Raw genomic sequence first — 15,318 nt, 5'->3', positions numbered from 1 at the left:
TGCTGGGTCAAGTTTAGAATGTGCGAACTCGTAAGAATAAATGCTGCGCATTGATGTGCGTGGATTTATTATAACTATAAGAGAAGTGCCACTTCCAGAAGTTGGCATGTCTGTGTGCTGTATGATGTGAATTGCCTGTCTGAAATTTGAGTGGCAGGGCTGGGGAATTCCATGAGCCAGGGTGAGTCAGCCCATTGGTGAATAGGGAGATCAGCAGCTAGATGGGAGGGATGAGTTGCACCTGGGACCTGAATAGGGCTGGGCCTTCCCTCCACAATGCTGGTTACACCCCCTGTGGTGCGTCTGATGTCCCTGGCCTGTCCTGTGAATAGAAGAGAGGGGCTGAGCAAAACAAAGTGCTCAAGTGCTCCTGAACCAGTTGTATCTGGTTCTCCTCTTGCCCTACAGTGGTAAAACAAAGGATTTGCTGATATAAATAGAGGGGCTGTGACCCCATGAAAATGTTCTGGTTCTGGACTTGAATCTACCAGGGGCGTGCTGCTGCTGGGGCTCAGGGGAAGGCTTGCCTCCCTGGGCCCTGCCCTGCCCCTGGATGCCTGGAGGGCTTCTTTTTAGGGACCAATCTGCCCTACATTGCCCCCCTGATGCCTCCAGGACTTCTTGGACCTTTTGCTTTCCCTCTGATTTCGCCAAGGCTTGATACAGCCTGCCAGCGCCCTGGGAGCACTTCATCTTGCGCTTTTCCCTAAGAGAGGGAGAGCCTGGGGGCTGAGCAGCGCGGAGCTGCAGCCCTTGCCGAGGGAACCCCGATCGTAGGGATTCCCTCCCCTCCTTCTGATGCTTTGCGGGTGCCCACCCAGCGTTTCTGCCGAGTCTTCCTTTAATACATGGAGGCGGGTGCCCACCCCACATATTGGTGCCGATATTTTACTTGCGGGTGCCCACCCCGCTTGTTTTGTTATTTAAAAGACGGGTGCCCACCCCGCTACATATTTTAATTAGGGAGGAAGCCTACCCCTCATTGTCCACCTTAACTTTGTTCTCGCCTGAGTGTGCCCACCCCGCGTTCTGCCCTTGAGAAATCACCGCCGCGGCCCTGGGCCTCGAACTATAGAAAAGCGTGTCCGCCTGACCGTGGTCGGGGCTCCACAGACGGAAGCAGGAAGACGTCCGGAGCCCGCCCACGGAGAAGCCCTTTCCCGAGAGAGCGGACCGGGCAACGCGAAGAGAAGTCCTGGGCCCTAGGAGAGGACCCAGGTGAAGGGCCGTGATAGACCGGGGAAAGCACCCGGTAGCCGAGAGCTGCCTCTGGTCCCAGCGGGGCTCCCTTGAGCAGCTGGGAGCCTTGGGAGCCCCGTGGGAAGAGCGAGACGGGCGGCGTTGGCAGGAAGCCCCGGTCCCAGAAGAGGGACCGGGTGAAGAAGAGAGCCGGTGAGTGGGGCCCTTAGGCCGTCCTCTATTCTTTGTTGTGGTGCCCGCGAGGCACCGGGGCAGTCTGGTGTGGTCTGGGCGGCCCCGAGAGATAGCGGGCCGCCCCCTATGACGGGCACAGGGATCGAGAGAGGGCCCAGAGGGGCCCATGCCCTCCAGTTCCTTTGTGGGGGTATGTTGTGTCGCCAGAGCGGACCCGCCATAGCAGGCCGCTCCAACGTGGGGGTGCCATTGTTTGCAGAGCCTACGTGGCTCCACCGAGGGGGGTCAGGTTATTTAAAAGCCTTGTGGGGGGGCCAGAGGGCCCTGTGTGCCGGTTCCCTAGTATCATGTACAGCTTCCCCGCTTGCTAGAGGGCAGCTGCCACCTTTCATGGGTATATTTGTTTTCAGGCCTTGATGGCTCCAACGTGCGCCTTATTTCCAGAGTCAGATTGCTCCAACGTTGGGCATAGTAATTTCAAGGGCCAGTGAGAACCCATGCCGCATTTTAACTTTTACAGCTGCTCAGCAAGTAGTGGGCAGCTGCATCGTTTAGGTCTTTTTCATTTTTAGGGGACATGTTGAATCCAGGAGTAAGACGCACTCCTTCGCCCCCATCCCTTCCTACACAGCTGCGCAGCACTTAGTGCCAGCTGCTATGTTTAGGCCTACGCAAAGCGCGCACCCTTGATTGTCGCTGCATTGGCAGCAGCCCTGACTTTTGGACAGAGGGCATTTAAGCCCACTTTCTGAGATGGCCAGTTAGCCGGGGGGGATTGTTAGATTTACAGGGCGCCAGACCCTACTGTGATTCTTGGGTGCTAGGAAATGTAATGTATGTAGAATGATTTACGCACCTGTGTTGATACCTCTAAATGTGCGTTATGAGGTTGGTTTGAATATTATGGTTTATGCTAGTGAGAGTTATTCCCTACTGTAGTTATACTTAGGAGGTCAGGGTTTAATATGTTTAGACTTGTCAGAGAATTGCATAATGTGGTAATGTTGAGGAGGTTGGCGTACAAGGCGTTTGGCGCCTAAGGTGATACTGGGCATAAAGTAGTTTATGTTACAGGCTGATGCTAAGAACAGTGATTCCCAGTGGTTGCAGGTTGTATGTTTATGATCTGCTGTACTTTTACTAAGTTCGCTTTGTGATGGTTCTGACAGTCGTCCATGTGGCCCTGCCATGTGTACATAATCCCTGGTAAATATTGCCCAGTGCCAGTTGGCACAGTGTATAATAGGTGTGTACTATTCTAATGTGTTATGATAATACAAAGGCTATTTTTATATATAACCTTGTGTGGAGTTTCTTTTGTGGTGGGCCTGGAATGTTGTTGCTGGGTGCGTGCGCAAATGCTTTACACATTGCCTCCGGGATAAGCCTGACTGCTCGTGCCAAGCTACCAAGGGGGTGAGCAGGGGTTATCTTTGGCGTGTAACTTCCTTGCCCTGACTAGTGGTGGTTTCTGCCTGGCTTTGGTGCATACCCCTTAGACAGCCAGAAAGCCCATTTCTAACAACTACTATGAGGGGTTCGGAGCCATGGAGACCCGACATTTGTAAATAGCAGTATACAAATATTCCCAGACTATACAAGAGCTGTCCAATTGCAATGGCAGTCCTTTAGTAGTGTCAAACAAAAGCTAAGAATGATTGGCTTGAAGTATATGTTGCCTTATCCTGCCAAACTGCAAGTGCTGCGGGATGGACGTTCTCATTTTATCATAATGCCAGAGAACACTTGGGACAGGCTGGAGGTCCATAGTGCTGAATGTCAGCCTTCAACATCTACGGGACGGGCTCGGGATTCACTGTGGCAGGGAGAAGGCCCCTCGGCTCCTGCAAGGAGACAAAGCCAACGTAGACGCCGTTCCAGATCTGCTGCGAGAACGGTGGTGCAATCTGATGGTACTCTGGACCTACCAAAACAATGACAGGGGTGAGAAGCAGCCAGGGCCTTAGTTGAGGCAGTTACTTCTGCTGCTTCCTCAAGCACAGAATCGGATCTGTTGGGGACTCACGAACACCCAAGCGAGCAGATGGTCGAATATGGACACATATTTATGGACCAAACTGAAGGTGCTGTAGAATGATGTTGCACTTGCCCCTGGCGTGACAGGTATCAGGAGGGCTGGAGGGGGAATGCCACCCAGTAGTACGACGGGACTGATTAGTCTCTTTGTTGAGGCTCCCCCTGGGACACTCGGTCATTGTTGTACGGACTTTAAGTGAGGTGTGATAAGATGAGGTGGTGACACTGATAGAGGCCCCGGGTCATTCACCCACCAAGCTGCTAACCCTCCATTTTTCCCTTGCTCTATTATACTTTACTTCTTGTTTTTCTCCCATACCTTCGCCTGTTTCTACTTTTCTGTGGTGTAACTGATTACCTGACTACCAGTGTGAGAAACCTCAGGGTATCAGGGAGCGGAATTGCTGATCGAGCCGCCCCCTGGGGTGAGATCTGACTGTTTTCTGCCCCTAAGCTATAATACCAGTTTATACCCAATAGAGGGATTGTGCACACACTGTAGTTCAATTGAGACTGTTTTTGGGTGGGTGGGAGTAGCATTATGTGTGGGAGGACACTAGCTAAGTTGAAAGGTGTTTACCCGGGTGGTATAATGGGAGTCGCATATGGTTTGGTGTTATTATCGTTGTTGAAGCATCAGTTGTGTGTGAGGGCGGCGAGGCTTTGGGAATGGTGTGGGGAGGTGTGTCTGCGAAGGAGGAGAGCGATGGGGGGTGGGATGTTACGAGATGGGTGAAATTTTAAATTTGCCACATGGAATGTGAGGGGTCTAAACTCCTTTGTGAAACAGTATAGAACACACATCTATCTTAGACGGATTAGAGTTCATTTAGCTCTCCTCCGAGAGACACATATTTTGGAGACAGAAGCCCAGAAACTCCACAAAATATGAAGGGGACCGCTTTACTCATCCACTTATTCATCCTATGCCAGAGAGGTATCCATATGGGTGGCTCGGGGCTCTTGTTTCAGCTGAGTGGCCGGGTTGCGGACGTGACAGGATGCTACATACTCATACACAACCTATTGAATAGCCGGAATATCTGCTTGCTTAAAGCAGTGACAAGAGTGACTTTTTCAAGGCCCTAGAAATGGAATTATATACTCCATCCGGAAATTCACGGGACAACTATTCGTACATTGGCCCTTTTCATTGTATTCCGCTACACATGGAATCACTTCCCTCGTTTCACCTGGGTGACCAGTTTTCATTCTAAACTGGTCTTCTTTTATATGTTGTTATTTGCACTTCCCTTTTTACTACTCAGGAGACTTTGCTCTCCTTACGGTGTACTGATTTTTACTTTTCTGCACAATCCTATATTTTCCTCAGCATGGTTGCATATACATGCAGTTTTATATATATTTTAAATAGATTCCGACAAGATCTTCTCTGTATCTATCGGACTACTTTTGGACATTGTCCTTACTACAGGGCGCGCAGCTATTCTATATTCTTATTAATCTCACAACTAATATATATTCTTTCCTTGCATGCAAAAAGGAACACCAAATACACATATTTATTTCTATCTTAGAGAGCACAATGCATGCAAAATCTAGTTTTTCACTTGTATTATAATATATACTGGCATTCCCTGTGGCCCCCATGGGTTCTCTTTTTTCGATCAACATCACCTATCATGGGTACCACTTTTTATGGCTTTGGGTGAGCTGACGCTACAATGCATTTTTACACAATATCCCCAGTGCGTTGTGACCGGCATATAGAATTTCATGTCACTATTTTCCTTCGCCTCATCACTGCTACCTGAGGTTGACACATATGAATTTTACGTATAAGATTTCATGAGAGATGATGTTCTATACCAATGTATGTATATTTTCTGCAGCCTTGAAAGGGTCCAATGGACGAAACACGTGTTGGCTGCTTTTGCTCGTATAGACCAGATATTGGCTGTTCCTTCTTGTATATAAACCGAACATTGTGGAAACTACAAATGGAATAAGATAACTTCACAAAAAAGGGCTAATAGTTTGATGGACTTCACATTAGGACTACTTTCTTTATTAAATGGAATTTCTATGTGTGCTCTAGTACTTATTATTTTGTATATTTGTTGCCAAGGACATTGTCCTAAGCAGGTGCACACCCTAGGTGGCAGGGTGTCTGCCGTACCATGGTAGCACCTCTACCCCACATGAAGATATATGTGTATAATCCAACATCCACAACAATAGTGCTGAAAATTGGTTCAGCAATTGTCGTGAGCGTAGCCACCATTTGTGTTTGTGTAGTTAGGAAATGTTGACTTTTGCACAACTCTGATTTGAGTAAAACGTAAAGAGATCTTTCCAGAATGTGCTTGCGTTTTCTGTGTGTTCAGGTTACTTTTCTTAGGACCTCAGTTCAGCTTTAAAGATGCAAATAGGTTTTGTGAGGACAGCAGCTCATTTTTGTTGCAATTATTTCAGGAGTTTCCTGATGACACAGGGGAGTTTATTGAGAAATTAAGTTTTCTGGGGAGTCTGAGGACTTAAAGGTATTTTTCAGAATGTGAAGTGAATTTATGAGGCTCTGAAAGTTTCCTAACACTTTGTGTGCGCTCAGAAGTGGCGTTTACACACTGCAGCAGTGAGACCTGCTCCTTACACACTGATAGGAGGATAATAAACTAGCCTTACCTGCTTAGGATGCTTCTGACATCCTGCAAAACAGAGAAACAAACACAGTGAATTCAGTTTCCACAGGAGATGTTAAAGATATGACAGTATTTTTAGGAGTGACACACTTCTATCAATGATTAAAAAACAGTGACTGGGGTCACGTGACACAGCACATTCTGGGGTATCGCATGACTAAGCACAGAATGAGGGATTCTCAATGAGGTCACATGATATAACAGAAACTGATCTTCGGAATGGTCATGACAAAGCACAGTGTAATTCTGAATGGAGTCACAAAAACACAGCACATTCAGATATTCTGAATGGAGTCACCTGACACATAGTATGATGTTCGCAATAGGGTCACATGCATGGGCATCATTTAGGGATTGCCAGGGGTCGCAGCTGTGACTCCTGGCTTGCACCTTGTGACCCCTGGCACTGCTTGTGCGACCTCTGGCTTCAGAGGTAGCAAAATGAGTACCGAGAACACAGCGGACGCTCGCCCTTATGGGAGTCGTTCTCCCCCTTTGTTTTCAGCCATTATATTAAACTAATTGTGAATAATAGATCACTATTCACTGTTAGTGTAGTAAAAAATGGGGCACGAGGATCTAAAATGAGAACTTCTGTAGCAGATGTCTTAAATAAAAAAATGCTTTTAAGTGTATGTAGGGTACGTGCTTGGGGATCGGAGTGTGGTTGTGTGTTTGTGAGTGTTTGTACGTGTGAGCATGAGTGTTTCTAAGTAAAAGTGAGTGTCAGTGACAGGTAGTGTGTGAGAGCCACTAAAAGGTAGTGAGTGAGAATAAGTGAGAATGAGTGGCAGTGAGCATGAGAGTCAGAATGAGTGACAATAAGAGTGAGTGCACAAGTGAAAAAGTATGAGTGAGTAGGAGTTGGATTGAGTGTGAATGAAGGCGAGAGAATGAGTGATACAGAGTGTGTGAGAATGACAGATAGAGCAAGTGAGTATGAGTAAGTATGTTGGAGTGAGAGTAAGAATGAGTGAGAGTGAGGTAGACTAAGTGAGAATGAATGATTGAGTGTGGTTGAGTAAATGTGAGTGAGAATATGATGTAATGCTTGCTAGTCTGCCATTGGCCCTTACATACTGAAGGTAATTTGTGGCTTATAGAGGGACCCATAGAAAACTTCTACTGCTGGCACACTGGAGGCAATTGCTGGCATGGGCAGGCACCTGTGAAAACCACTGCTACTGGCACACTGGAGGCAATTGTAGGCATGGACAGGCAACTGTGAAAACCACTGCTACTGGCACACTGGAGGCAATTGTAGGCATGGGCAGGCACCTGTGAAAACCACTGCTACTGGCACACGGCAGGCAACTGTTAGCATGAGAAGCACCTGTGAAAACCACTGCTACTGGCACACTGGAGGCAATTGTCGGCATGGGCAGGCACCTGTGAAAACCACTGCTACTGGCACACTGGAGGCAACTGTCGGCATGGGCAGGCACCTGTGAAAACCACTGCTACTGGCACATGGCAGGCAATGTTTGGCATGGACAGGCACCAGTGAAAACCACTGCTACTAACACACTGAAGGCAATTGTCGGCATGGGCAGGCACCTGTGAAAACCACTGCTACTGGCACACGGCAGGCAATGTTTGGCATGGACAGGCACCAGTGAAAACCACTGCTACTGACACACTGGAGGCAATTGTAGGCATGGGCAGGCACCTGTGAAAACCACTGCTACTGGCACACGGCAGGCAATTGTTGGCATAGGGGGTAACTGTGACAAAATACTGGCACTAGCTCATTGGAGATGCTTCTTGGCATAAGGGAGGAAAACTATGACATACTGGGACAACAATCACAAAATTCTAGTCCTAATGTACTAGATGTAATTCCACCCAGCTGTGGTTTATCTATGGGGGCATTGCCCACCTGTATTTGCTGCCCCCTGGACCCCAATATGCATTTATAAAGTTTATATTACTGGCCACGGTGCTTATTTTACAGCCGCGGGCCGCCTGCACATTGCAAGCAGCAGACTTTCAATGTATGAGTGGGCGGGGGGCAGGGCATCATTATAGACGTCACCAGAAGAGTTTCTGGGTCTAAAGATGTGTAAGTGCGCATGTCAGGATGGATGGGTGTCTTCCTATGACCATCCCGACATATGCACATAAGGCCTCTCCTACCCGCACAATGTTAGGGAGCCAGGGATCACTGGATCCTAAGGAGAGCTGGCTTTGCCTGCTCCAGCCAATCCGGACGCTGCTCTTATGCTGTGAAGCAGCTTCTGGATTGGCTCAAGAGGCGAAGAGTAGGCCTAGTCTTGGAGGCAGTAGGTTTGGCTTTACAGAAGGACATGGCCAATCAGAGTATGGCTTTACTATGAAGCCACGCAGTGATGGGTCATTTTCTATCCCTTGCTACGTTCCCTTCAGTCGCTCTACCGTTACCGCCTCATCATCATGCCCAGTCCAGAGAGTAGCAAAGACGAGGGTGAGAAGCGCTGCGAGTAAGTAACGGATATGGTAATAAACTATTTTACAGGATTAATGTTTTCTCAAGATGTTTTACAAGACAGAAAATTAACCTGGTAAACAGACATAAGAGATACCTGAAAAGATGTTCAGAATATGGTATAAAAACATAATGAAAACGGGCCATGAAATTAAAGGGTGTCGAGAGATAAACAAAAGAGGAGTGAAAAATAAAATCACATGGGGAAGCCAGATGAGTGAGGCACAAAAATATACATTTTCTGATTGGTAAAATGTAGACTTCATCATTTAAGTGAACCATGAAACCTCGAAGATGATCTAACAAGGTCACGCAGCACTAAAACGGTAATAAAGTATGACTTCAGGATGGTAAAATGTTAAAATAATAAGCAAGCGTCCCATGGCCGTATGTTGGTTCATTACAGTAGGACTTCAGGATGATAAATATTCAATAATAAGCAAGCGTCCCATGGCCGTATGTTGGCTAATGTTTAATGAAATTACTATCTAGAATGATGAGGGAGAAAATCAACAAACATATAAAGCAGGGGTCTGCAACCAATCGATCGCAAGCTATTGGTAGCTTGCCGACAACCTATCAGTAGCTCGCAGCCTGACCCCACTTTTGTATTCTGTCATTGCAGTTTTGTTTATTTTTAGGCCTTTTTGGCTTCTTATCCATTCTTGCCTGCTGTCGCACACACCAACTGCTCCCATTGTCTATTAAGCTTCGCTGGGGAGTGGTGGGGCAAGGCGAGTAACATCAGTCCTGAATGAGGAGTGTTAGACTGACCAGCATCAGTGACTGGTGTGCTTCCAGTCCATGTTGGCCGCTTCTCATTGGTTGATATACAAGGTGGGATATGCAGTCTTGGATGTGTGTGCACTGCCTCTGCCAGCCCCCGCGTGCTGCGACTATGTCTGCAGCACTTGAATAATGTAGGTTTGCTAGTGTGGTGCCTGTGGATGTGAAGCTTTCTCTAGAAACAGAAGTGCATCAGCTGCTTTGCTAGTGCGGCGCCTGTGGATGAGAAGCTTTCTCTAGAAACAGAAGTGCATCAGCTGCTTTGCTAGTGCAGCGCCTGTGGGTGTGAAGCTTTCTCTAGAAACAGAAGTGCATCAGCTGCTTTGCTAGTGCGGCACCTGTGGATGTGAAGCTTTCTCTAGAAACAGAAGTGCATCAGCTGCTTTGCTAGTGCGGCGCCTGCGGATTTGAAGCTTTCTCTAGAAACAGAAGTGCATCAGCTGCTTTGCTAGTGCGGCGCCTGTGGATGTGAAGCTTTCTCTAGAAACAGAAGTGCATCAGCTGCTTTGCTAGTGCGGCGCCTGTGGATGTGAAGCTATCTCTAGAAACAGAAGTGCATCAGCTGCTTTGCTAGTGCGGCGCCTGTGGATGTGAAGCTTTCTCTAGAAACAGAAGTGCATCAGCTGCATTGCTAGTGCGGCGCCTGTGGATGAGAAGCTTTCTCTAGAAACAGAAGTGCATCAGCTGCTTTGCTAGTGCGGCGCCTGTGGATGTGAAGCTTTCTCTAGAAACAGAAGTGCATCAGCTGCTTTGCTAGTGCGGCGCCTGTGGATATGAAGCTTTCTCTAGAAACAGAAGTGCATCAGCTGCTTTGCTAGTGCGGCGCCTGTGGATGTGAAGCTTTCTCTAGAAACAGAAGTGCATCAGCTGCATTGCTAGTGCGGCGCCTGTGGATGAGAAGCTTTCTCTAGAAACAGAAGTGCATCAGCTGCTTTGCTAGTGCGGCGCCTGTGGGTGTGAAGCTTTCTCTAGAAACAGAAGTGCATCAGCTGCTTTGCTAGTGCGGCGCCTGTGGATGAGAAGCTTTCTCTAGAAACAGAAGTGCATCAGCTGCTTTGCTAGTGCGGCGCCTGTGCATTTGAAGCTTTCTCTAGAAACAGAAGTGCATTAGCTGCATTGCTAGTGCGGCGCCTGTGGATGTGAAGCTTTCTCTAGATTCGAGTCTCAGCGTAGGATCGACATCCTGTGATTCTGGACAAATGACTTATTCTTCTATCAACTGTGGCCTATGGACAGCGCCTAACGACCCTCACTGGAAGCATTATGAATTGTATTAAAATAATGAGAAAAATGTAAAATAGGTTCCTGGCTCCGGTTTCTGCCTAAGGACCACTTGCGAGCGGTACCTTTTTGGGGAGTACTAGGGGGGGGGGGGGGACTCTGTTATATCCTGAGTTTTACTTAATTGTAATTAGCCTAGGTCTTCCTAGCTGCTCAGCCAGAGTGAGAGATGGCAACGGAATGTTGGTGTGACTGTGATGAATGGAATGCCTGTGTGGGTGAGTGATGACAGTTGGAGATGGGCTGAGCAGCTAGGCAGGCTGCTCCTGGTGGGGATGTAATGGAGGCTTAAGACAGGGCTTAAGATAGGGCTATAGTAGAGGCTCAGTAAGGCTGTAACAAGGGCCTAAGTAGGGACTAGTGTAGGAGCTGGTACATGGCTGAACCTAGTCTGGTGTTACCTGGAACTGGAACTAATAAAGAAGACTTTGAAACCTACATCATGGCTACCAGTGTCTTCATGTAAGAGCACAACAGACTCCGGGAGCAATGCACCAGTTGCTCGGCCTTTAGTAGCTCACAATGATTTTACTGATCAGAAGTAGCTCTCTCTACAGAAAAGGTTGGAGACCCCTGGTATACACTGATTACTGGTAGCACCAACGGTTTCATGCAGTAAAAAGTTACAACTGTGGAACGAGCAGGATTTGCAAGAGGGACAGTCGTGCACCTATTCCGCACACGTCCGCTGCCTGTGTCACCCTCCTATAGAGAATTCCAATGTTCTGATGTTGTTGTCCAAGTTGTGACATGCTGTGTGAACTGCGCATATTGTTTACCAGCAGATCATAACAAAAAATACAAAGTATCCAATGTGAGCAAGTAGCGGCCTATAGGGGCATTGCATCAGGAGGAAGCGGGGACCACTTACTTATTCATTAAGAGAAGGTGAACCAGTCTCAGGCCAACAGCTATGGCACTCTGTAACAACTCTGTAACACTAACAACAGCAACAGCAAATCCTGCCGTACTTCCGCACCGTCTTCAGCGTTACTGGTGGAAGCAGAAGTTTTATATTCTGAATTCAGCTCTGTCAGCATAATGAAAGGGGACGTTGAAGGACGTTAAAGGCCGTTAAAGGGCATAGTATTCAGACTCTAACTGGAAAGTGTGGACACGGATGTGTGCAGGCATCTTACAGCTTTCGGGCGTTTCAGAGATGCACAAAGCCCACGTAAGCAGCTAGTTTTCCCATTCGCATTCTTGGGAGCAAATTGATTTTTGAGTGGTGTTGGTAGGGTGGGTGCCAAACTCTGCTCTGCCGGCAGCAGGCAGAGTTTTGCCAAACTCCGTGCTCTAAGCATGTGGAATGTGGCAAAACTGTGCCAAAGAAGCGGAGTTTGCCGCCCACTCCTAGAATCAATGTCCCTGGTCACATGACAGAGCAGTGGGTGATATGAATGAATTTTACATGACACAGCCTGCTGGCCTAAAATGACACAATCTGTGATATTCTGAATGTTATCACATGAAGCAGCGCAGTGTAGGATTTACTGAATGAGGCCACATGACATAGTGTGTGATATTTTGAATGGGGTCACATGACACTGCATTGTCTGTTATATTCTAATCTGTGTCACATGACCGAGCACATGGAGAACTTCATATAATATTATACATCATGAATGAGTTCCACCCGTAGAGCAAACATTTTACAAGACCTACAAATGAAATCACACACACTGAGAGCACAGCGAGAGTTGGTTTCTACCCATGAACACTCTGTCACGCTTTGAATATAGGTATTTGGACCTCTGCAGTGATGCGAGTCGTCCTAATGGAGCCTCAAACACTAAAATCTTTGTTACAATTTAGCTACATGCTGTAATCTATAGCCCCTAGACACGTATGGAGAGAGTGCATGTTACATGCGTGCTACATTTGGATGAGCTTGGAGTGCATCTATTGTGATTTAATGTATGGGGATAGGAGTCCATTTTGGATCCCCTGTGTGTGAATAGTACATATGATGGAGGATGGAGGGACCTGCCAGATAGGGAGGTAGATTGTGGAAACCTCCTGAGGTCTTTGAAGCTGACCAGACTTCTGTGAACGGAAAGGAATGAGGGAGACAAATGATGCTCTGAAGGACATTCGCTGTTCACTTCCTGCATTCTTCATACCCAGAAGAGTTAATGCAGTTCTGTGTAGCAGCCGGGAGGGAAGGCCTCTCTTCTGAGCCTTTGCCTCAGATTCCTCTGTCACAGCACACACAGCTCCACTCTCTCTTCCTGCCAAGATTGAGTGACAAAGACTTTAACCCGACCAGTCCGTGCTAATAAATAAAATGTCAGAACTCCCTGAAGCCAGCTCCAGAGATAGAGCTCTTGAATTTTCATCTACATCTAAAGAAACTAGGACAAATACTGGTAAGAAACCCGGGTCACTGTGCCAGGAGTCTCTTTGACCAGAGTCAAGACCCACAAAGCACTGATGGAGATAAATAGCTTCGAATTTTAGAGAAACATGTAAATAAGAAACAATATGTTTTTTAGTTATAAAAGAGTCAATCTTTACTAGAAAGATATTTTTCTTTGAAACATTCTGAATCATATCGAACCTAAAACACCATTTACATCTTTGATGGTCATGAATTACTATGAAAGTCTTATGTTCAGCTCTTCCCAAAAGCTCTGATGTCACAGAGAATTATATCACAAATGCTGGTCCTCTGAGAGTGGTCGTCAAGGTGTAGTCATTTGTTGTGAATCAATATAGCAACTACAGCGCACACGGAGTTCACAGTTGTAAACACTGAACCAGGTCCAGAGCTAGGATCCCTGACTGCCGCTTCCTTACAGGTGAGGGCAACCTGGAAAGGACCCATGCAAGCAGAGCTGTAGGCTGCCTATAGAATAGAGGAGCTGTAGGCTGCCTATAGAATAGAGGAGCTGTAGGCTGCCTATAGAATAGAGGAGCTGTCGGCTCCCTATAGAATAGAGGAGCTGTCGGCTGCCCATAGAATAGAGGAGCTGTAGGCTGCCTATAGAATAGAGGAGCTGTAGGCAGCCTATAGAATAGAGGAGCTGTCGGCTGCCTATAGAATAGAGGAGCTGTCGGCTGCCTATAGAACAGAGGAGCTGTCGGCTGCCTATAGAACAGAGGAGCTGTCGGCTGCCAATAGAACAGAGGAGCTGTCGGCTGCCTATAGAATAGAGGAGCTGTCGGCTGCCTATAGAACAGAGGAGCTGTAGGCTGCCTATAGAACAGAGGAGCTGTCGGCTGCCTATAGAACAGAGGAGCTGTCTGCTGCCTACAGAACAGAGGAGCTGTCAGCTGCCAATTGAATAGAGGAGCTGTCGGCTGCCTATAGAACAGAGGAGCTGTCGGCTGCCTATAGAATAGAGGAGCTGTCGGCTGCCTATAGAACAGAGGAGCTGTCGGCTGCCTATAGAATAGAGGAGCCTTCTGTTGTAGGGCACTTCTCCCCACATCTGTGTATGGTCAATTGAAAATCTAAGATAGCAGAATTACTTACTTAGTGGGAAGTGGCAAGCGCAGGACCACGATCATCAGATAACCCAAACATATAGGACCGTTTGAGTTCATCAACAGGTCATGGGCCATCGTCCTCAACTGACACAAGAGGTTCATCAGCAGGTCAGGAGTCATCTTCCTGTAACTGTAAGAGAGGCTACCACAAAAGGTCACGGGACAGCAGCCTAGACTGAGTCGCAAGGTCATATCACTGGGTCCGGGTCCATCATTCTAGCAGGGGGCAAGAGTGGTCCTCTCTTGTGAGAAGGATGACCCTCCCTTGGACTGTGGGTCTTACTGGACCCATTTCATTTCTAATCACTGACAGAGAACTATGGGACAAACATTATCTACATTGATGGTGGACTTGATTCCCAAATTGGTCACACAGGGAAACATAGCTCTACTATCTATTATTTTGCTAAAAGCAGAAATGGCCTTTGAACTTGTGCCTGGATTAACTGGTAAATTACATGTTTATAGCAACATTGACAGGTCATGGTCATTATAAACTACTTCAACTTAGACTGTTTCAGAACTGGTTGTGGAACCAGAGAGGGATGATCTCTGCCGCCCTCGGAGGGATGTTCCCTTTGGCCCTCGAAGGGATGCTCCCCGTTGCCCTCGAAGGGATCCTCCCCGTCGCCCTCGAAGGGATGCTCCCCGTCGCCCTCGGGGGCGATGCTCTCAGTCTCCCTCGGTGGGATGTTCTGGATGCTCTCTGTCACCCTCAGGGAGATGCTCTACTTCCCCCTTGGAGGGATATCCTGGATGCTCTCTGTCACCCTCATCTAATGCCCTTTCCATGGAGCTATTTCGTATGAAGCTTCTGGGTTGTAAACTAATCAACCTATTTGATCAGAGCATCACTGTCAAAAGTGACAGCGTATGACCACAATAAGGAGGTTTATACCTCTAGTCCCACCCTAAGCCAAATTGGTGAGGAATTTAATTGCCTTTCACGGTTTCATGAGAATCCAGTTATAAATCAAATTTCTTTTGCTGCCGGGCAGCAATTTGCAGACATTCATGTCACACGCTGAAATGACCAAGGGTTACCTGCGATATAAAATTGTCACTCTTCTTCAAACTAAAGCGTTTTCTGTGGCAATCTTTATCTGGGGCGGAAAAAACAGTGAGCTTTTCACTACTTATTCCAAATGCCTAGTTATATAGCTGTTCACCCTAACAAAAGATCGGTGAACGCAAACGTAAGTGGTCATCTGTCTCAGGAAA

At 47.4% G+C, this 15,318-nt stretch overlaps 1 protein-coding gene across 1 annotated transcript in view; it reads right to left on the bottom strand.

The window, feature by feature from the left end:
* LOC146869086 (E3 ubiquitin-protein ligase TRIM39-like) overlaps positions 1–15,318 on the bottom strand; it is a 111,954-nt gene that overhangs the window by 22,373 nt on the left and 74,263 nt on the right. The window contains exon 4 of the mRNA XM_085599716.1: positions 6,058–6,080. Within this exon, the coding sequence (XP_085455842.1) occupies positions 6,058–6,080 (23 nt within the window). The remainder of the gene's footprint in view (positions 1–6,057; positions 6,081–15,318) is intronic.

Source organism: Triturus cristatus, chromosome 1_1, assembly GCF_964204655.1.
Source record: "Triturus cristatus chromosome 1_1, aTriCri1.1, whole genome shotgun sequence".
In the NCBI taxonomy this organism is placed as follows: Eukaryota; Metazoa; Chordata; class Amphibia; order Caudata; family Salamandridae; genus Triturus; species Triturus cristatus.
Note: the sequence above shows the minus strand (reverse complement) of the source record. Positions and strands in the feature narration are given on the sequence as shown.